This window comes from Taudactylus pleione, unplaced genomic scaffold (genome assembly GCF_031769625.1).
Source record: "Taudactylus pleione unplaced genomic scaffold, aTauple2 ptg000114l, whole genome shotgun sequence".
Lineage (NCBI taxonomy): Eukaryota > Metazoa > Chordata > Amphibia > Anura > Myobatrachidae > Taudactylus > Taudactylus pleione.
The window spans coordinates 1,950,250-1,973,537 of NW_028284516.1; the positions used below are offsets into that span (position 1 = coordinate 1,950,250).

General features: G+C 43.0%; 1 protein-coding gene across 1 annotated transcript in view; it reads right to left on the reverse strand.

Moving 5' to 3' along the window:
• Window positions 1–294: 294 nt before the first annotated feature.
• The window catches only part of CIBAR1 (CBY1 interacting BAR domain containing 1), a 70,609-nt gene continuing 47,615 nt past the window's right edge, over window positions 295–23,288 (reverse strand). The window contains exons 8-9 of the mRNA XM_088471384.1: window positions 21,345–21,458; window positions 295–1,522 (exon numbers count right to left, since the gene is read on the reverse strand). Of these exons, the coding sequence (XP_088327510.1) occupies window positions 1,439–1,522; window positions 21,345–21,458 (198 nt within the window). The 3' untranslated portion in view covers window positions 295–1,438. The remainder of the gene's footprint in view (window positions 1,523–21,344; window positions 21,459–23,288) is intronic.

Below are 23,288 nucleotides of genomic sequence, written 5' to 3' on the forward strand. Positions count from 1 at the left end.
CACACATCTAAAGATTATCTGTCCAACCAGCCAACTAGTTGATTGTCTGGAATGAAAATCTGGTAACATTTGGGAATAAATGATGATCAGCAATTTGCTCCTTAATGCCAGATGTCAGAGTAGCTGTGAAGACTGAATTTGACTTAATTCACACAACAAAGATACTGGCATTGCGACGCCTTTTGCTGCCTTGTCAGTTACTTAACATTCATAACAATATTTATAGGAAACGTTTTAAATAGGTTATAGTAAACACCACAATCTTTATACTTAATATACTGCAGTCAATGTATCTCGTTAATCTATTGCAAGTCATAGCAAATATTTTATTATTAGTTTGATTTCCAGGTATAATACACATCCATAGAAACAATATACATCACATATGAAATACATACCAGAATATGAAATACAATGGTTGCCAAAGTAGAGTGGATAAGAATGTCGGCCTCATTAAATTTACGTGTGGCATAAAACAGCATATCAACCAATTTTAAAAGTACCGTTGAAATTAATTTTAGAAGAATGTTAAATCCCTGGTTATAATCCATCACTTTCTGGTTAAAACAAAATTAAAATATTTTATAATACTTATGGGGGGGGGCATTCAATTGTTTTTGGGCACCCGCCGGGAGATATTCAATGGTTTTGCCATTGAGCAAAAGTACATATGTTCAAGTCTTCAGTAAGTAACAACTTTCAAAGTTCTGTAGTTTTGGCAAGAGAGAGATTAAAATGTATACTGATAATACTTAGGTTTTTACCTAAAGAATTGTAGCATTCACTGCACTGCTGAGATCACATATTTTAAGGCACCAGTTTAATAAAAATAATCAGTCCTTTATCAGTTTAGCAGTGTAGCCAAAATATGAAAATGAGGTGTCTGATTTACTATTACTTTGACTAGATAGTAGAATGTGTTTTGCAGGACACAAAGTAAGCAAAAAGGCACTGTACAAATACAGCTCGAATTGTCACTTGCTCCAATACAACTGTACACATGCTCCAAATTCAATCCCAGAACCCTTTGCAGATCTGGTCACAATAAGATTAAGACGTCAAACAATGGTCGGCAGCACACCGAGCCTTCCCAGAATGCAGTGCTCTGGTGTACTATGAACCATCTGCAGAGCTCATCCCCTCAGCATCTCCAAGGCTTTAGTGACAGCCTACATAGTAGATTAGGTAAATAAGTACCAACTGGTTCACCAGTCCTCCGAGTATGCAAGCCAGTACTCAAATATCACAGAGCCATATAAAATCAGTGCTAGGTGACTGAATTAAGGATTACATCAAAAAGTTATCCAAAGTGCTTGTTTATGTTGCAGACAGATGCATGATAAGACCATACACATTACACTGCACTTTGTTGTATAAATCCATCCACACCCTGGAAGGTCAGGTATGTACCATGTGGTCTGGTTAAAATAACACAATGTTAGTTATCTTCCTCGGTTGACTCATCCTCCTCCTCATAGACATCATCTTCCTCTTTTGGTTTGTACGGATTACCTGCAGATTGCTGGGAATACAACAATAATGAAGATTAAAAAACAAACAAAGAAAAAAAACAAAAACACTTCCTCTAATTGCATTGGTTACCCTTTAAGTAATATGACATGGGGTTTAAGGATTAAGCAGATTCCATGTCACCATTTGCAATTTATACTAACCCTAGGTATTTATTAAGCAATCATTTTAATTCTGAAATGTAAAAGGTAAAGCGGCAATCAATCTTCAAAGTTTTGACTACAGGAGAATCTATACCCTGGCGTGACGTGCGTGGGTTGCGTTAATGACCATTTTAGTAATGCTTGACTCAAGACTTGTCCATTGAAACTACAAATAAAACAGATACATACATATTTTGAATGGTTCAATGCTTTGACAACAACACTGAATTACACCTGATAAAGCAGCTCTTCCAGAGCCTTCCAAACACTGAACAAGGCCAAGACCACAGTTCTAGATCAATTAGCCTCAAATAATAAAAATGTCACACTACGCAGGAAACCTTTACATGATTTTTAGCAATTATTGCGACTTCCTGTACAGAGTACAAACATATGGGTGGATAAAATTCTGCTTTGGAATAAAGAAGTTCTGAAGAGCACATTTTGATCGCATTGTGAATGCCTGCTTACTAAAAACATATTAAGCAACATCTGTAAGGTAATACCCCAATACTGCACAAGTAATACACAATTTAAAGAATAAAAAAAAAAATTGTGGAGAAAATAACTTCTTTAAGTATCATTTGAATGACTTTAGCTGCCTTCATTTTGGAACAGCAATACACACCCATCTATTCATAAGTGCTTTTACTCAGAGCTGCTTTATCATGTACTGTAGTATTCAAATCTTTTTGCTGTTTTTATTTTATTTTTTTGCAGTGTACTGGAGGGAATTTCTTTTTCTATCCTAGAGTAAGCCCCTCCCTTTACAAGCACCTGTGAAAAACTATTAAGTTCATCATGAGCAACCACTATTTTTTAATGCTGTTCTCGGGAGCATGGATGGGACCAGCATTGGGAGGGTGTTCTGGTTCCTGTAGTGCTATTTGGAGGTCTCTGAGGTACCTTCAGGTGAGTTGGCTCTCAACTTAAAATTTATCTATGTATGTGCTGGTATCATGTGGCACAGCTGTATGCAATTATTTAGACCCAAAGTGGGTGCTATCATATAGCGTTAGGGACGCCGGTACAGAGAAGCCTTGACGTGGTCCGGTGCTTAGCCATGTATTTGCAAATATATGCAACAATTGATATCCGAATCTCTGTTAAGAGAGCGGTAAGCATCCCACTGCAGAATTACACGGTAAATAGGGTACCTTGTTACAGTAGCTGAGCATTCATGGTGATCAACATATGTACACAAGAACTACAAGCATATAGCAATATGGAAGAGTATACTATACAAATGTTTCGTATCGTTAATAAGATTTTAGTGAGCAAGTACAATTTGGTGCCAATGAGTCACATCACACTGTGTTTTGACGTTCTACTGGAAACATCTCTGCAAAATTCAGTAATATGAACCTTTATTGCCACCTTTGGCGATATCTACAGTCTCCTGGATGGCTGCAGCTTCTGTCAACATGGGGGGGGGGTCAGCTGTCTGGCTTTGTGTCCATTAGTGATCATGACAACATCAAAATATACCAGGCACACTGCTACCCCCCCTAGCTGCCATATAACCACAAGTGTGGAAAGGAAGGAGCTTTGGTTGATGTAAACTGTAAAGGAGAATCATAGTCGCAGCCTCTGACGATCCTAAGGTTTCTGCAATGACTGATTCAGCTTTTACCCATCCACCACCTCTCCTCATTACAATGGCACTACACTGTCCATACCCGTACAAAGATGCCATTTGCCTATGGCTGCTTCAGTATTGGTGGCTGATAAGGCACCTGCCTTGCAGTATCCACAGGCAATTTTTCACCAACAGCAGCTAAAATTGTTATTCAGCTATCTTATGTATCAATTGCTCCCACACCTCTTAAGCTGGCCACACACTAGACCAACTTTCATCCAACCAGCCAACTAGTTGATTGGTTGGAATGAAAATCTGGTAATGTATGGGAGTAAATGAAGATCAGCAATTTGCTTGTAAATGCCAGAAAACAGATGAAAATGGACATTCAGACAAATTTGTTAAATGTTTGATCTAAACAATTTGTTCAAACAGTTTTGGTCTATTTCCCGGCATTCGTGAGCAAATTGCTGATTGTCATTTGCTTTCATACCTTACCAGATTTTCATTCCAACCAATCAACTAGTTGGATGGTTGGACAGATAATCTTTAAATGTGTGGCCAGCTTTAGACCAGTGTTTCCCAGCTCCAGTGCATGTTTTACTGATCTCCTGTTTGGTGCACAGGTGTACTCATTACTTTAACACATTTTAAAAGATCCACAGGTGGAGCTAATTATTTCAATTGTGATAGTGAGGAAACCTGTAAAACATGCACTGCTGGGGTTTCATGAGGACTGGAGTTGTAGTTTTGGTCAAGGATAGCGTTAATTTCTCCTAAAAAGGTGTATGTAATTTGCTTGGTGTATCATCCATTAGTAGTACAGTGCTGCAAATAAGTTGACGCTTTATATAGGACAAATAGATTGGCTGTGCTGACCAACTAAACGTTTTTCGTCTTATTATGTGACTATCATATTTATTTATTTTATATATATATATATATATATATATATATATACATACATACACACACACACATACACACACACACACACATACACTTCGCTAAAACATAGGTAAAAGGCGATTTTTGTCCTTACCTGTAAAATATTTTTTTTGGACGTCCTTGTGGGACACAGGGATCAGGCTGGGTATGGTGGGCTAGAGTCTGACCACCAAACTTAACTTCTTTTTCCCAGCAACACAGGCTCACTCTCCCCTATACCTCTCCTACAGAACTAGGAGGACCAGTTAAGTTAACAAGACAAAGAAATAAAGGAAGAGTAATACACAACAGAGGCAAGAAGAGGAGCAGGTAACTATATAGGAAAACCCAGCAAGCCAGGTGCGTCAGGGAGGGCGCCCTGCGAGCCCCCATGGAGGCAGAGTAAAGGATTTTACATTTTAAGGACAAAAATCCCTATTCTCTTTCCTCCATGGGGGAGACAGGGATTATGTTGGGATGTCCCAAAACTGTACCCTTAAGGAGAAGGAAGGGGGGGGGGGGGGAAGGGACGCTCCTGTGCTGCACTAAGAACCCTCGGCCCGAAACTGCATCGGCGAAGGTATTAAAAGCAGAGAACTAAATGAATGTATGGGCAGAAGACCACATGGCAATCTTACAAGATTGTTCCACAGAGGCACCACACGCCGCGCTGCCCAAGAAGTACTGATAGCCCTAGTGGAATGAGCCCATACAGAAGTCGGGGCAGGAATATCCGCTGAAGTGTAGGCCTGGCGTATATAGTCAAACAAAGGAAACAAGATAGTCTGTTTGATAGCTGGCCAGCCCTGCTAAGTTACAGTCATATAATACAAAGAGGGATTCAGAACACAAATTCATCGTCCTGTTGACATAAATACAGAAGGCCCCCACTATATCTAATTAGGCCTACTCCGTAGAAGAATCAGGTAGGCTAAAAGCAGGAGCCACAATTTCTTGCTTGATGTGAAACCAGGAAACGACCTTTGGAAGATAACCAAGCATTGTGCGAAAGACTGCCCGTTCATGATGGATAATCAGGATGGGGGAGTGGCAGGACAAAGCACTGAAATCTGAAATTCAAAAAGGCAGACACAACTGCTAAAAGGAAAACAGTCTTCCGTGTAAGCCAACAAAGATCCACCGTACCCAAGGGATCAAAAGGGGGGCTCTGGAGGGCCCGAAGCACCAAGAACAAGTCCCACAGGCTAAACAAATGGAGGCTGGAGATGTAGCACACCATGAATAAAGGTTTGCACATCCGGAAAGAATGCCACCTTATGTTGAAAAAGGACCAAAAGACGCGAAACCTGTACTTTGATTGATGAAGAACGAAGGCCAAAATCAAATCCTGCTTGTAAGAAGGATATGATCCTCGACAGGCGGAAAGAGCCCCGAGACAAACGCCATTCAAAGTAAGTCTTCCAAACTCTATAATAGCTGCGAGCTGAAGAAGGTTTTCTGGTATTAAGCAGGGTTTTAATGACTGTGGTTGAGAAACTCTTGGCCCTTAGGATCAATGTCTCAAGAGCCACCCAGTCAAAAGCTAGCCAGGTCAGATCTGGGTGGAAGCACGAACCCTAGGACAGAATCTCAAATCAGAGTGGGAGGTGCCAAGGAGTGTTGATGGCCAGACCATGGGAGGTTGGCGTACCAAGCCCTGCGCAGCCAATACGGAACAATATGAACCAAAGTGCTGCCCAATTTACGGAGAACCCGCAAAATTATGGAAATTGAAAGAAAGATATATGCGAGAGAAAACCACCTGACAGCAAGAGCATCCACCAGAAGAGCTCCCAGATCCTTTGTCCGTGAGCAGTACTTCGGTTGCTTGTGGTTGTTATAGGAGGCCATCAGAATGGAGGGCCTACTTGTGTGCAAGAATGTCCTGGCAGCTGGGAAAATCCGCATCCTAACTTTGGACTCCCGGTATGTATACTGCCGTCAAGAGGCAGAAGGTAATGCTCTGCCCACTGAAGAATCTGTCGCACCTCCCTTCATGGCACTTCAAATGCAGGTCCTGCCTTGATTATTTATGTAGGCGACTGCGGTCACATTGTCCAATGACAAGTCACCGTCCCGCACCCCTGAAGACTGGCGTAGGTGGTGAGCAGGACCCAGTCCTGAATCCAGAAAGGGCTGCCCTTTTCCAAATGAGAGCAGTGGAGCTACCACTTTAAAGGAGTGATGTACCTCTCTTGATAGAATGATCATCTGAGACTCGAGGTGTAGATGAGACTTGTTCCATCTGGCCAGAATCTCAGTTGCGGAGAACGTGAGTGAAACTGGGTATACTCCACCATCTCCAATGTGGAGACTAGAGTTCCCAAGACCTGCATGCAAGCATGAATGGACACCCTCCGCCGCCCCGGGAGGATACTAATTTTGGCTTGCAAGGATAGGAGTTTGTCAAATGGGAGGAACACCATCTGAACCGAGGTGTTCAATAAAGTTTCTAAGTAAAGCATCTCCTGGCATAGTGTTAGGATGATTCCCTGCAATTGATGATCCACCCATGAGTTTGAAGACCAACAGCGAGACGGAGATGGTCCTGAAGTACCTCTGGGGATTGGGCCAGAATACGCAGGTTGTCCAGATAAGATAGTATGTGGACCCCCTGCGTCTGAAAGACGCTGCCATGACTGCCATAATCTTCGAGTAAACATGAGGAGCTGTTGAAAGACCAAAAGGCAAAGCCCGAAATTGGAAATATTCCTCCCTTACCGTAAACCTGAGAAAACGCTGATGACATTCCTTAATAGGAATGTCTAAGTAGGCAACCTGGCTGTCCAAAGGTGTCCCCCGGTTCCAGGTCTAGAATTATGGAATGCAGATATTCCATGCAGAACCTGGGAACATGGAGATACCTGTTCAGCGATTTCAGGTTGATAATAGATCTGATTTATGACAACCTGTTTCTGGTCCAGAAACCGGACAGATCATTCTGACACCTCTCTGAGACGGGGGAACAGGCATAATAACCCAGGAGGTCAGAAGAGAGCTGGAGTTCCGTAGCACTTCTGCCTTTTCCGGATCCACTGGAAGACCTGTGGGGAAAAACTGGACCAGAGGATGTTCCCTGAAGGTTAGGGCGTAACCCTGGGACACTACCCCTTTTACCCAGGCGTTAGATATAGGGCCGTATTCAAATAGTTTCGCACCCTCGATACTTTTTCGAATGCCGGACTTTTCGCCTACATCGTTTATTTTAGCCGCGGAAACTTAGAGCGCGCGTCCCCCCAATTCGCCATATTAAATTCCAAAAGACGCAAAAAAACGCAACCCGGTGAATGCAAAACAGGCGAAAAGTACTGTCAGAATTGGGGAAATCAGCCTGACACCCCATAAAAGATGCACTAACATTGGGGAATAATGTACATGCCCCCGATTTGCCCTAATAAATCTTTTTGGGGTACTTAAGGTACGTCAATATCTTCTAATTAGCGTCTTTGCAAAAGTGATGAAGAATAGCATTAAGCAGTTGTTTTTGGTGAAAATAAGTAGTCCTGTCAAATTTGGGGTACTTGAAAATGGGTGCAAGCATGGTTTAAAAAGTCACTAAAGTTTTAAAAAACGCACCTGAAGCAAGCTCCTGCAATCCAAAAAACACATCACCCCTACTTGCAGACCCCCCAAAAATCTATTTCCCCAAGTTTTAAGTTTGTATCCCCACTTTGCACTTTTGCCCCCTTATTCTAAGTAATTTTTTGTGGTGTGCCTCTATTTTTTTACGCAGTTATCCTTTGGGGGACTGTCCAAAGAGTACTGTTTTGTTTCCCCACCTTTGCATCCCTAAATAGCGATTTTGCACTTTTTTTCCTCCACCTATTCATAAGCGAATCTTTTCCGCCTATTACATTGCATTTTCGCATACGCGACAAGCGGATGGAATTGAATACGGCGATACTTTTCAGACAGGCGAAAAGTTGCAATCGGCGATACTTTTTCGCTTTAACTGAATACGGCCCATAGCTGTCATCCAGGAATCGGAGAAAAGCAAAAAATGACTCCCCACACTGGAAGATCCCAGGTGGAGGCCAGTCCAGTCATGCTGCTGGCTTGGGGGCTGGATGGCAATTGGACAAGGCCTGCTTACCTCTCTACTTAGAGCTCTTTGAGGAAGATCTGTGAGATCTGGCTAAGGACTGAACCTTGGCCTTACCTTGTGGACGAAATGAACAAAAATTTTAGGTTTTTGACTGGAGTGCCACAGAGGTAAGGAAAGCAGATTTGGAAGCCGCTACTGTAGCCACAATCTTATCAAGGTCTGGCCCAAACAGAACCTCACCTGAGAAAGAAAGCTTTGAGAGCCTTTTTGAAGTGCGCATAAGCTCGCTCAGCTGATGCAGACACCTTAGAAACGAGGACAAGAGTCAATAGTAGCCTCACCAGGATAAGTGCTGGCTTCTCTGACATGGTCGACCACAGAAAACAACTCTGTCCTGTGAATCTCAGACAAAAGACCATACTCCAAGGAATCCACTCAGTGTCTCAAGGCTTTGGCAACCCAAGAAGATGAAAGGGCCGGACAGACAATCGCCCCCACATTACAGAAGATGGATTTAAATATTTTTCCAGCTTCCTGTATGTAGAATCTTTGAGAGTGGCTGTGTTCAGGATAGAAAGGGTAGAGAATCTAACCAACCTTGCCACATGTGTATCCACCGGAGGAGGTGACTCCCATTTAGCTCAGTCAGCAGCTGGCATGGGATAAAATGTGCGCTTACCGGGGTGAGCCCATGCCTTAGTCAGGAGGTCCTCTGAGTAGAAGAAGGAAACTCTACTGCAGATTTCTTTTGGCGCTTAAATACAAGGGCTTCTGACTTAAAGGTTTGGTCAGTGTCCTTAAATGAAACTGCATATTTCATCGCCTTGATTAGGGCTTCAACATCTACCTGTGGTTGGGAGTCCCCCTGAATAGAGGTGGTCTCCATGTCCGAATTGACAGGGACGTTATCCTCCTGGTCTTTAGAAACATCTGAGTCTGTGTCAAAACCAGAACGTTGGAGTAGAAGTGTCCAGTCTGGAATGTGGTCACTTGGACAGGCGATCCTTGTCTTGCATCTGTTGGAGAGAAACAAACACCTACGCCAGACCCTCAACCGACTAAGAAAAGGTTTGAATCCAAGGCGGTTCTGTGTCAGCGAGGTGTAAGGTCCCCTGAGCGAGTTGAATACTGCAACCTGATCCACTAGTGTAGCAAGACTAGCAGGGAGTAGGCCTAGGGTTTGCAAGCTGGTTTACTAGTTGGTTTCACATTACCTGTGAAAGTATGGAAGCCCATGCCGGCTCCTGAGAGGAAGCAGCAGCTGACGGGATATCAGGCTGCAAACCAAAAACACTGGGCACTTAAACAGTCATGTTCCGCTACCTGAGGGGAGAGAGCATTGTCGAAGCTGAATAATTAGCTGAGACAAGTTCAGTTTAAAATTGAATTGCAGCGACGCCATCTTGCGACTGGCCGCAAGACTCCATTTTAGAAATGAGATCGCAAGACGCCATTTTGCGAATGGCCGCCTAAGCGCCATTTTAGATAAACTCACATTTTAGTACATGTGGCGATATTACTATTAGCACCATGCGATTGCATCTTTCATCATTTCTCACACACACATAAATACTCGCAAGCGCGCTGTTAACTAGTCGCATATTAGCGAATGCATAGGACTTAGTATGAAACCGCTGTATAATTAGCTTTATGCGCACGCACCCGCCCCAAGTTAACTAGCGTCTTTATATCAAACCCTGAATACCCACACATTACATATTCACACATAAGGTTCAATAAGCATTAAAGTGTATGATTTAGGTTGGTTCAGTTAGTTTAAATACTGAGAAATAAAGGTATTTGATAACTAAGGTATTATACATGATAAGCAAGTTGTGTTTGGTTTTGTTCTGATGCGTATTCTTTTTACAGCATTCCGGTGTTATCGGTGGACAGCTCGCATCATGCAAACTCAAGTTATGGATTGCAGAACCTACAAGCAACAAAATGTTTTATTTCATGAACAACTGTTAGGATGTTACAGAGGGCGTGACTAGAAAGATCCCCAGCTGTTAGAGGCAGGGAGAGTCTATTTGAACCAGCCTGTTAAATGTGCTGTAACATATGCTTCTCCCCTGGGAACCAATGACATCAGCAAGAAACTTCCCTATTGTCCTGTTTATTCTGGGGGGTATAAATATGTGTGCCCGAACGCTAGTTTTTAGTCTTCGTGCTGAATGCTGTATGACTAGGAGTCTCTTGCTGATGCCTATCTCCGTGTCCGGAAGCGCTGCGTATGTATACTGTACTTGGGTCTGTATTATTTCCTTTTACGCCTAAATTGTGTCTTGATCAATTGCGTGAAACTGTCTGAACTTTTACCTGAATATCGCTTGTGCTTTGGAACCACAGATTCCACGTCTAAGTCTTTATTTATTGTATGACTGCGTACGCAAATTAGTGTCATCTTTAGAGGTTTATAGGAAGGGTTTTAGAAGAAACAGGCAGGGGTATATAGAGGTTCTGATCCAGTATCGTTAGTTGGGGGCTCGTAGTGAAGTCACTTACCTGCTCACACGGTATATACGGCCATCGATCTTTCAGCAAAGGGTGGAGTGGCCACATGCAGGGTTTGCCTGCAACCGCTTTGTGCTGAAAGATCGCTACCCGTCTCCGTGTGAATCAAGGAAGCTGACTAGAATCCAGGGACAAGAGAGGAAAAAGTTTGTTTTCCTCTGTTGATAGAACCTTGCGTTTAGGGGGGTGCCGCAGTATTGAGTACGCGGCTGAAACGCATTTTTGCGTACGCAGTTAAAAAGTCATTATACGGTGGTGTGGTAGTCGCATTATTGTGTACGCGACTGGTCGCACAATAGCGTATACGTACTTCCGGTTGTGCTGCCACGTGTTTGAACAAAGCCATTGAGGTTTACATTTTTTTCTATTACCAATATCTGGGTTAGCGTGTATTTTTCTGCGCAGGAAAAAGAGAGTAACAGTGAATATTTGTTGAACAAAGTTAAGGGTACCGTATGATCCTTAAGGGCTAGGTGCAAGGGTTAGCCTAGCCGCTCGGTAAACAGCTTTACCGTTCTATACACAGTAGCAGGTGTACATGTTGTCTTTGTTGTAGAGAGGTGCGTGAGAGTAGCCGACATATAAACGCTCATAGGTGTGGAAGTTGCCTTACTAAATCTTATCCAGGTGTGTGGGCGACGCCGACTTAAATAGTCCACAGGTAAGTGAAAGTATCTTGATTGTCTTTCACCAGTTTAAATTTTTATTGAAAAGCGTAGGAGTTGTCTCAGAATGGGAGCCACGCAAACAGTAGAGATGTTAGGCAATGATGTGCTGCTAATTGAGGCGCCGATCGGATGTCGTATCATGTATACCAAGTACGGTACTTATGCAATAAGGTATTGTGATTTATGGTTTAATATGACGAGGAAGAGTGTTAGACCGTTTCCCAAAATTGGTAGTTTTGACAAAAATGTGTTAGATAATGTCCAGGATATATCAGTATGGTGCGCTCCCGAGAGAAAAAGGTTAAGTATTTTGAATGTTTAAGACTGTGGCAGCATGAAGGGGATGCGTGGCTTAAAAATGTACAAACGACGCAAACTAGCGTTGCGAGCGCATTGCCAGAAAATACATCCGCGACGCTAAGTTGCAATACGGGCGAGCCGCAAATTGGCGCGCACGTGTGGCAAGGTAGCGTCGTGGAGAGTATTGCCAGCAGTTCACGCTCACCTCCCCCACCTTATGTGGATGGAGGTGCAAGTACAGTTACCAAAAATACCCATAAAAATGTAACAAGCAATTTGTACCCCCTCTTAAGCAACCATAAAGAAAATGTTTATGATGTGGATGATGAGCCTATTGTAATGTCTGCCATTTCCCATGCTATGCAAATGATAGATGCTGCATCACCACAATCAAGGGTGGTGCCGCCCTCTCCACCGGTAACAGCAAGGGAAATGTTAACACACTCTGCACCCATAGAGGAAGTTGTTAATACCATACGTAGCAGCAGATTAAACCCCCAGCCAGGTAACCAGGTCAGAGGTAGTAACGCTGCCGGTCTGCATCCCATTCGGACAATAACTGTTCCAAATGGAAATGCGGATGCAAACGGTGTAGTGCCCACGAGGGAAGTAGTAATGCATTGTCCATGGACAAGAGCAGAACTAAATTCCATCATAAATGATTTCCCCGATCCCAAAAAGGAACTAGCCAAACGTCAAAGATTTTTGAGAAATTTGGGTAGTTCTCATGAGCCCACTAATAAAGATTGGCGTGTGGTGTTAAGGGCCTGTCTAACACGCAATACCGACGTGACAAAATTTATCACGGATTGTGTATTGGATGGTGACGTTCCCTTAACAGACCAAGTAAACCAAGGTAACATTTCCCGCATTGTGACTCAATTGGGTATATATTTTCCAGTAGTAGTTAACTGGAACAAAATCTTCACAATCAAACAAAAGGAGAGTGAAACAGCAGAAGACTATTGCGACCGGGCTCAGCAGGCTATCACCAAGTACACTGGGATAGAAGATATTAAAGATGGCACTCACCACAGGGGAATGATAGTCACGATACTAATGGACGGTCTAAAAGAGAATTTAAAAACTCGGGTTCAAACCTCACAGCCTGGCTGGAGGGGACTTGCAATAGATAACCTCATAGAGTCTGCCATAGAACATGACAAAAACATCTCAAAAAAGAGGGAGATCCAGAGCGAAAAACTAATGGCTGTCAGTATACAAGCTCTGGAAGGAATGACGGTAACATCACAGCCAACAGACACACTTGCACTTACACACACTCACGTCTGAACAAGTATGTGCTCTCACTAACCCCACTCAACAACAAACACAACTCTATCCCACTAACCCGATGCAACCACAGGTCCTAAGCTATCCACCAACTTCTTATCCCCCACAATACCCTTACCCTCCCTATCCTTACCCATATCCACCACCTTTACCCTCTGCTGAAACGTCACAACAACACATGCTTTCACCTGAATCACGGACATGTTTCAATTGTAAACAAACAGGACACTTAAGTAGAAACTGTACAGTAAAGAGAGTATGGATCCCACAACAGGGAAGACCTGGACATCCCCATAAGGGATATGCACAGAGGCCAGCAAATGTTCAGCAGGCACCAGCCCCAATTGTAGCTGTAAATGCTTTATTGGAGAATGGTAGCCAACGCTAGGGGTCAGGTCATACCTGTAGTCTACAGATAGTCAGGTTAACGGGAAGTACTAGGGAAGAACCGGTCTTGATGGTTGATGTAGCTGGTACTGAATATCCTTTTCTTGTAGACACAGGGGCGACCAAGTCAGTGATGAAATCTCCCGTTAATTTACAGGTGACCAACGAGAAAATACCAACAATGGGTGTGACAGGTAAAGTGGAACGTTATCCTTTAACAAAGTCCGCAGAGGTTAGTATTGGGCCGTTGCATACCAGACATTCTTTTCTCCTGGCTGCCGCGGCTCCTACTAACCTGCTGGGCAGAGACTTGTTATGTAAAATGGGATGTGTTATATATTGCACCCCTGATGGTGTATATTTAGATATCCCAGAGAGAATGGTATACGAGGTGCGGGATATGTTAGACACTCCTCAAAGGATAATGTATCGCTCTACAGTTTTAAAAGAAAATCCATCACAAGTAGATGAAATGTTGTCCCAAATTCCAGATTCCCTTTGGACTAAAGATGGACAGGACACTGGATTAATGGCAAATGTAAGCCCAGTAATGGTAAACTTAAAAAGCGGTAGGCAAGCTCCAAAAATTCCCCAGTACCCACTAAAACAGGAGGTAGAATTAGGGGTATTTCCAATAATTGAGCGATTATTGCAACAGGGAATTTTAGTTCGTACAGCTAGTGTAGCCAACAGTCCCATCTTTCCAGTAAAGAAGAGTGGTGGGAGGGGTTATAGGCTGGTGCAAGACCTTAGAGGTGTTAATAAGGTAGTAGAGAGCCAATTCCCTGTAGTGCCAAATCCAGCTGTCATCCTGATGCAGATCCCACCAAATGCAACCCATTTCACTGTCATTGACCTCTGTTCTGCTTTCTTCTCTGTGCCTCTCCACCCTGACTGTCAGTACCTATTCGCATTCACATACAGAGGTGTGCAATATACATGGACACGATTACCCCAAGGTTTCATAGACAGCCCCAGTATATTCTCCCAGGCATTGCATGACTGTTTACAATCTTTTCAACCTGCCAATGGATCGGTTCTAATTCAATATGTGGACGATTTATTGCTATGTTCTGACTCGTTTATGTCATGTGTGAATGATACTAAACTTTTGTTACTTCATCTCTCGCATACAGGACACAAGGTGGCTAAGGACTAGTTACAGCCGTGCCAATTCAGAGTAAAATATTTGGGACACTGCCTAACCCAGGGGTTACGACATCTTACAAATGATAGAATCCAGGCCATACAAAACATGACACTGCCGCAGAATCAACAGCAAATTCGTACCTTCTTGGGAATGTGTGGATATTGCCGAATGTGGATCCCAGGTTTTTCTATTTTGGCCTTGCCTTTACAGGAACTAGTCTCTTCCTCAAAGCCCGATCGTGTCATACACACAGAGGAATCAGAACAGGCTTTTCTTAATCTTAAGGATAGCCTGACAAAAGCTCCTGCATTGGGAATACCCAATTATGAAAAACCTTTTGATTTATATTGTACGGAAGCCGATGGTTGTGCTGCAGGTGTCCTTACACAAAAACATGGTGATGCCAGTAGGCCCGTAGCATACTACAGTGCCCAATTGGACACGGTAGCAAGATCACTCCCCACCTGTTTGAGAAGTGTAGCAGCTACCGCTTTATTGGAGAGTAAAAGTGAGGACGTAGTATTGGGCCATGATATGATTGTCTACACTCCCCATGCTGTATCTGCTCTGTTGAACTCAGCTCAAACCAGACACGTCTCCTCGGCTAGGTTCACCAAATAGGAACTAGCTCTAATCGCTCCTGCAAATATTACTGTCAAACGTTGCAGTACGCTGAAACCAGCAACATACCTACCATATGTACAACATGATGTACAAAAGGGTGGAAGGAGAGGAGTTGCTGGCGGGAGGTGAGTTTGGCAGACATAATGATACGCACGATTGTATGACATATCTGAATCAGACCTTTACTGCTAGACCTGACATACATGACACACCTTTAGAGAATGTGGATGTAACTTTTTATACGGATGGGAGTAGTCATAGACAAACAGACACAGGTGAATTATGTACAGGTTATGCTGTGGTAAATGACACAGACATCATGGAAGCTAAACCTCTCGGTCCTCCTCACTCAGCCCAGGTGGCAGAGTTAGTAGCACTGACTAGAGCATGTGAACTGGCAGCAGGCAAATCTGCTAATATTTACACTGACTCGAGGTACGCGTTCGGGGTGGTGCACGATTTTGGGGCTCTATGGCGTCTGAGAAATTTTATGACAGCAGCAGGCACACCAGTTGCACATTCCCGACACATAAAACATCTTTTAGAAGCAATCCAACTGCCCAAAGCAGTGGCAGTAATTAAATGCAAAGCCCACACATGTGAGGATGACCCGGTGTCACTGGGCAACAACAGAGCTGACGAAGCTGCAAAATGGGCAGCAGGGTTAAAAATGTTTTCTCCAACTGAAACAATTATGTCATTCCAAACTATTGATTTGCTGAAATTAATTGAGATGCAAAATTTGTGTTCAATTCAGGAAAGATCAATTTGGAAGTCCAAGGGATGTGGGCCAGAGTCCTCTGGGCTCTGGAGGGACGGACATGGTAAGCCAGTAGCCCCCAAGGCATATTACCCCAGCCTGGCTGAGGCAGCACACGGTCTAACTCATCTGGGTAAACAGGGTATGTGCAAGTTGGTGAGGGCATACTGGTGCGCACCAGGTTTTTCTTCACAAGCAGAGAAGATGGCAATGTCCTGTCTGACCTGCTTGAGAAAGAACATAGGGAAAGCGATCCCTACCGAACCGTCCCACATTCCACCGACTGATGGACCTTTCCAGGTGATACAAATTGATTTCATCCAATTACCACCCTGCAGGAACCTTAAGTATGTATTAGTGTGCACAGACGTATTTTCTAACTGGGTTGAGGCCTACCCAGTGGCCACTAATACTGCTGCGTTTACTGCCAAGAAAATAGTCCAGGAATTCGTATGCAGGTACGGTATCCCTAAGATCATCGAGAGTGACAGGGGTACTCATTTCACAGGTGATGTGTTCCAAAATATGTGTAAGCTGATGGGTATTAATAGCCGACTTCATACCCCCTACCGACCGCAAGCCAGTGCCAAGGTAGAGAGGATGAACGGGACTATTAAAAATAAATTAAGTAAAATTATGGCAGAGACTGGACTAGGATGGCCAGAAGCGTTACCTTTGGTCCTACATAGCATAAGGACCACTCCTAGACCTCCTCTGAATCTGTCCCCATTTGAAATATTGTTCGGTAGACAACCTCATTTGATTATAAGTCCACAGGAAGATCTAAAGGGTAACAACGAGGTAACTGTGAAGTATCTTATATCAATGAGTAAGCAGTTAAAGCAACAGCAGCAGAAACTGAAATTGTTGTCTAATGATATGCCTGAAACGAACTGTCATGATGTTGAACCAGGAGAATATGTAATGATCAGAAATTTCTTGCGTTCAGTTTGTTTGATCGGTTGGAAGGTCCGTACCAGGTGCTGCTGACAAGTACTACTTTGAAGGTGGCCGAGAGAGATACCTGGGTCCATTCCACTCACTGCAAAAAGGTCAATCAACCGGTGGAGAAACAAGTCAGAGACGAGGCTGATAGTGTGGACCTGTCGCTCGCGAGCTTGTTCCGGGAGGATTAAAAAGGTCGTAGTGAGATACCTGAACTGAGAGAAATTTTGCAGGACTTGTTGTTAAAATGGATGGGCCTGCTGTGTTCATTTTCATATTCTCTTTTAGAGTGTTCACCATCCTGGTTAGTCCGGGGATATCCAGTGTCTGTGATGGGGGACCGATTGAGGAAACGGGAGCTGATTGCAGTGCTGATGGAGTGGAGACAGGAGGAGTGCAATGCCAATCAGGGGAGTGTCTTTCCAATCTTAGTACTGTTATTGTTAAGAGAGCTGTCATTCCGGATACTCGGGGAAGGTGTGGAGGTTTATCGTCTGAAGATTCCTGTATTTGTGAGCTTTGTGGGTCCCTAGTTGATGAGAACTGTATCCAACGGTGCCAACCTAAATATAATCCGTACTGGGGTGGGTATCCTCTAGAGGATTATCATAGCATGGTAGGCAAAGTGTTAAATCAAACTGATTGCTGGGTGTGTTCACATGTGCCACAGGGACAGCATAATGTAGGGTTGGTGCCATTTCCGCTGAATATCACGGAAATTTTAGAATTGCAAAAAGGGATAACATTGGATGGAAAATTCCTCTCATCCAAACCACCTCATTTCAAACTCTATCAATTCCAAGTAGATAGATCACTTTTGTGTCTGAACATAACCAACCCCAATAAACCTGGGAGTTGGGAAGTGACCGGGAATAATCAGACGATGACCTTCTCACAAAGAGCCGATAATGAGCCTATAAACTATGATCTACTGCGCTCCATTAAGTCTGGTGGGAAACATTTTAGGTATCGGTATACATTGAGTTCCACCAAAGAATTATTGGTAAGGTGCCAAATGGTTATTGTGCTAAAATAATACAGCCAGAAACTTGCATGTACCAGATGGAGGAACCAGAAATAGGATTGTTTGCAAGGGAAATGTGCCTAATGATACTGATGCATACCATTCCTTATGTTCTACCTGATAATGTATATTTCATCTGTGGAAGACAAGCGTATAAATGGCTCTCCCCGAGTTCCTAAGGTTTGTGTTATCTGGGAAGAGTAGTCCCAGAAGTTATGACCCTCACACATGTTGAAATGCTAGGAATACATAAGAAAACACCGTCACCATATCTTCACACACAATATGAGCACAGAGGCAAAAGAAAGATGGTACCTGGTGATATACATAAAGCCACTCAGTTAATCAGTGAGACAACTGGCTTTCAAGTTCTGGTTGCGTTGGACCCAACCAGAATCGCTCGGGGTACATTAAATTTTAGATATATCCAGGAACTTGCTAAATTAATAGATAATATCACCGAGATGGACGATGACACATTCAGGTATACCGGGAGAGAATTGCAAGCGTACAAGAAAGAACTGGTGCAACACAGGCTAGTGTTGAATTATTTAACTGCTGTTACTGGAGGGTATTGCGTAACGTTAGCCACCCAATTTGGAGTAAAATGTTGCACCTATGTCACCAATGATACCAGCGACCCTACGGAGGTGATAGACCGGAAGATGGATGAGATTCTGCAGCTAAAATGGGAATTTCGTAAGAACCATAACGCTTCAGTGGTTGAAGCAGGGGAAAAGATCGAAGGATGGGTGACATGGCTGAACCCAGTGAAATGGTTCTCAGGTCTAGGGGAATGGGTCCAGGAAGTGATCGCCAGCATAGTCAAATTCTTGATCCTTATACTGATTGTCATCATAATAATTGGCATATGCGTCCGGTGTGTTCCTATTGTGTTGAAGTGTGGAATATGTAAAAACAGAGTGAAACGAAAGAATGAAACTATGATGGTGGCCAGAAATGATAATATGTATACCGAGGTAGATACAGAACTGCATTACAACCCTGAGCTAGGAAATACCATCATTTGATGTATTATATTTAGACATGCATAGAATGTATTATTGAAATGTTATTTATAGAATACCTCAGAGCATGTAAAGTCTCAATTCCCCTTCAAGACTGCTGTTATAAGACTGGTGCATTCCCACACCTTTCACATGATCTTCCAAGATCCGCGGTGTGCGTATAATAGTAGTTTTATGTCCCCACCCAGAGACACATTCTTGATGGATTAAGAACCATCTTGTGCCATCCCATAATAACACCAAATAATATGTAAATGTAAGCCTAAATTAAATTCAAATAGCAGATTGTGATAGCATGTTGTTTGCTATCAAAGGGTGGACTGTCGAAGCTGAATAATTGGCTGAGACAAGTTCAGTTTAAAATTCAATCGCAGCGACGCCATCGTGCGACTGGCCGCAAGACTCCATTTTAGAAATGAGATCGCAAGACGCCATTTTGCGAATGGCCGCCTAAGCGCCATTTTAGATAAACTCACATTTTAGTACATGTGGCGATATTACTATTAGCACCATGCGATTGCATCTTTCATCATTTCTCATACACACATAAATACTCGCAAGCGCGCTGTTAACTAGTCGCATATTAGCGAATGCATAGGACTTAGTATGAAACCGCTGTATAATTAGCTTTATGCGCACGCATCCGCCCCAAGTTAACTAGCGTCCTTATATCAAACCCTGAATACCCACACATTGCATATTCACACATAAGGTTCAATAAGCATTAAAGTGTATGATTTAGGTTGGTTCAGTTAGTTTAAATACTGAGAAATAAAGGTATTTGATAACTAAGGTATTATACATGATAAGCAATTTGTGTTTGGTTTTGTTCTGATGCGTATTCTTTTTACAGCATACCGGGGTTATCGGTGGAGAGATCGCATCATGCAAACTCAAGTTATGGATCGCAGAACCTACAAGCAACAAAATGTTTTATTTCATGAACAACTGTTAGGATGTTACAGTGGGCGTGACTAGAAAGATCCCCAGCTGTTAGAGGCAGGGAGAGTCTATTTGAACCAGCCTGTTAAATGTGCTGTAACATATGCTTCTCCCCTGGGAACCAATGACATCAGCAAGAAACTTCCCTATTGTCCTGTTTATTCTGGGGGAGTATAAATATGTGTGCCCGAACGCTAGTTTTTAGTCTTCGTGCTGAATGCTGTATGACTAGGGGTCTCTTGCTGATGCCTATCTCCGTGTCCGGAAGCGCTGCGTATGTATACTGTACTTGGGTCTGTATTATTTCCTTTTACGCCTAAATTGTGTCTTGATCAATTGCGTGTAACTGTCTGAACTTTTACCTGAATATCACTTGTGCTTTGGAACCACAGATTCCACGTCTAAGTCTTTATTTATTGTATGACTGCGTACGCAAATTAGTGTCATCTTTAGGGGTTTATAGGAAGGGTTTTAGAAGAAACAGGCAGGGGTATATAGAGGTTCTGATCCAGTATCGTTAGCATCTGCAATTGCACAGCACAGCAGCACCTTATCCCTGGGAGCTTTAGCTGATTGACCCTTGGAAGACATGATGGCGTATTCCAGGAATGTCCCCACACACACACAAGAGTTTAGTGGTAAACAGTTGTATCAATGTCAAGGGGTAGAGCACTGAATGATATTGCACCACAGATAAACTAATAAGCGGGGCTATGGGGTCAGTACTAATTGTAGAGTGGACACAAGAAGAAAAAAAAAAGGTGTGCACCAGGATACAGACGTGCTATTCCAAACACTACATTTTCAACAGAAAATATAGTGGTAAAAAGCAAAAAAGTCAGTATAGAAGATGCATATATAGAAAACAATCGAAGAAGAAGAAAGGGACAGAAGCGAAAAAGAGTTAGGCAAACAAAGTACGCCTATACACTTTAAAACAAACATGCACAGAGAAAACAGTCAATGCATAAGAGAATGGGCAATTGTTGCTCAAGAACCAAGCCTCGACAGGGGAGGAAGGAGCTTAATTATAACCTGACTGCAGTACAGAAACTACCTGGCCCCCACTGCCAGTACCTCCGGTGGCCTCCCTCACCGATGGTAACTCTTTGGGCACCAAATGAAAACTAGTCCTCTACTGCTGGAGGCGGGGTATAGGCCTGTGTTGCTGTGAAAAAGTAGTTAACAGTTTGGTGCCCAGACTCGCCACCTATACCCAGCGTGATCCCTGTGTGTCCCATGAAGGAAAGAAATATATTTTAATGTCTCAATACGTGCTCGGCCTGCTATTGCTTAATAAATCACAGAAACCTTTCAATATTCTTATAATGCACACAGCATACTTTATAAGAATATTCTATTAATGACATATCAAGCTCATATTTCATTCAGGGCATTGTAGGTAAAAGGAGATCCTGTAGTTGTTTATAGAGGCTGTAAAATGAGTAAATAGACTATTAGTTAATAAAATGTAGATCTCACCGATAAGGAGGCAGACCTTCTCCGACTCGTTCCAGTTGTTCCAGTCCGTGAATTGGCACGCACTATATCTAGGCGAGACTGGAAATCGGGTGGATGGAGAGAACTTCGGAAAACCTAGAAATTCAAAGAAGAACAAGCCAAGAATATAATTTTTGCATTGCATCATAGAGCAGCTAGCATGGAACACTGGGCTAAACAAAGCACATACACAACATTTTGGAGCAAGAAGAGAAAATAATGCTCAGGAGCACAAAAACTGTATGTTCCTATAACTATGTAGTACTTCAACCATGGGGTGAATGACAGGAAGATTATGCAGTTTTGAAAACCAGTTCGCAAATATTTCAAACAATATTCAAGAGTCATGTTTATATAATTACTAAGTGGGCTGGCCAGTCTGGATAGTGCTTGCAATACACCTCCGGGAGTGCAACCAGGGATGTGGTTAAACCCCTGGAGATGTTCAATGCTACTTCCAAGTAGCAAACGTGGGTTGGAGATTTTGTCATCCATTGAGTCAATGAACGTGCCAGGTGGTCTCCAATGTCTATATGACTATCCCGCTTCTGGGGATGGGTATGTGTTGACCAATAATTAAGCTATGCAACATCAAAGAACTGCTCCACTGGAAACGGTTTAAAAGGAGCCTGAGAGTATCTCCTAAAAGCCAAAGAGAAACCTTTCTTGGTATACCCCTTCTTAGAGGGCTGTTATGGGAACTTTTAGGTAGGAACAATTTTCATTCTGCAAAACTCATTGTATTTGTGAAGCATCTGACAAACCTTTAGCATAGGCTTGCTATAGCATCTCTAATTTGGGACACATGAAGTCAGCCATCCACAGAATCTGTGTAATTCATGTGTCCATCTCACTTCTATTTAATCAGCCACAGAACCTGTCCCGAATTAAAGGGATGATATGTGAAGCCTACTTTAGCAGATGTTCATGAAGGATCTGGTGTGGAACTTGTATCAGTGGAATGAGCAGTACGGGAATTGTACACTCGAAAGGCCCGTGCCACATCCAAGGCCTGGACTGAAGAATCTCCGGTAGGAAGGACTAAAACCACAATAGGTTGAATTATGTAAAATTTGGAAATTACCTTAGGTGAGCTTAGTATGAAGCTTTGCCTTGGCATCATGAAAAAACAGGTAACAAAAGTGACAAGACTCTGCTCTTACAGATGTGTCCTTGCTCATCCTGCCTCAATACGCCATGCAGCACAATATGCCTGGCATGAGTGAGCCGCCAGGTCCCATGCAACTCTGCTAGCGTCTGGAGTCTTTTTTTTGACAAAAATGCATCTAAGATGCAATACCAGGCGACTAGGACGCATCAGGAGACTGTGCTGATTAATTTGATATTCAAACACTGTGTGCAACCGAGTCTGTAAAGGGAACTTGGCTTAGAAACATAGCTGCAGCTGCTGCATCTTAGCACTTTGCATGCTGATTGAGAGACTCAGTTGCACACAGATATACATGTGATGCAAATCAAATTAATCAGTAGAGTCTCCTGGTGCGTACTTCTCGCATCGCATTGCGACTTAGACACATTTTCAGCAAAAAACACTCTGCACTAGCAGAGTCTCACAATACCGGGCGCGCCGAGAGGGGTTGTTTGGCACGAATGCAGCAAAGACAAGTGAGGACACATCTTTAGTTCGGAGACAATTGCTAGAAGAAAAACTGTTTTCCAAGTGAGGCATTTCATATCCACAGAGTCAAGCAGTTCAAACAGATCTGATTGTAAATATTGTAAGACAAGATTCAAGTCCCACGGAGCTGTGGGTGGAAGAAACAGAGGCTGTAGATGTAGGACCTCCTGCATAAATGTCTGTATCACAAGAAGGAAGGCCAAGTGTCTATGGAAAAAGACTGACAACATGAAAACATATACCTTTAAGGATCTTAGGCGCAGATCTGCAACCACACTGTTAAACGC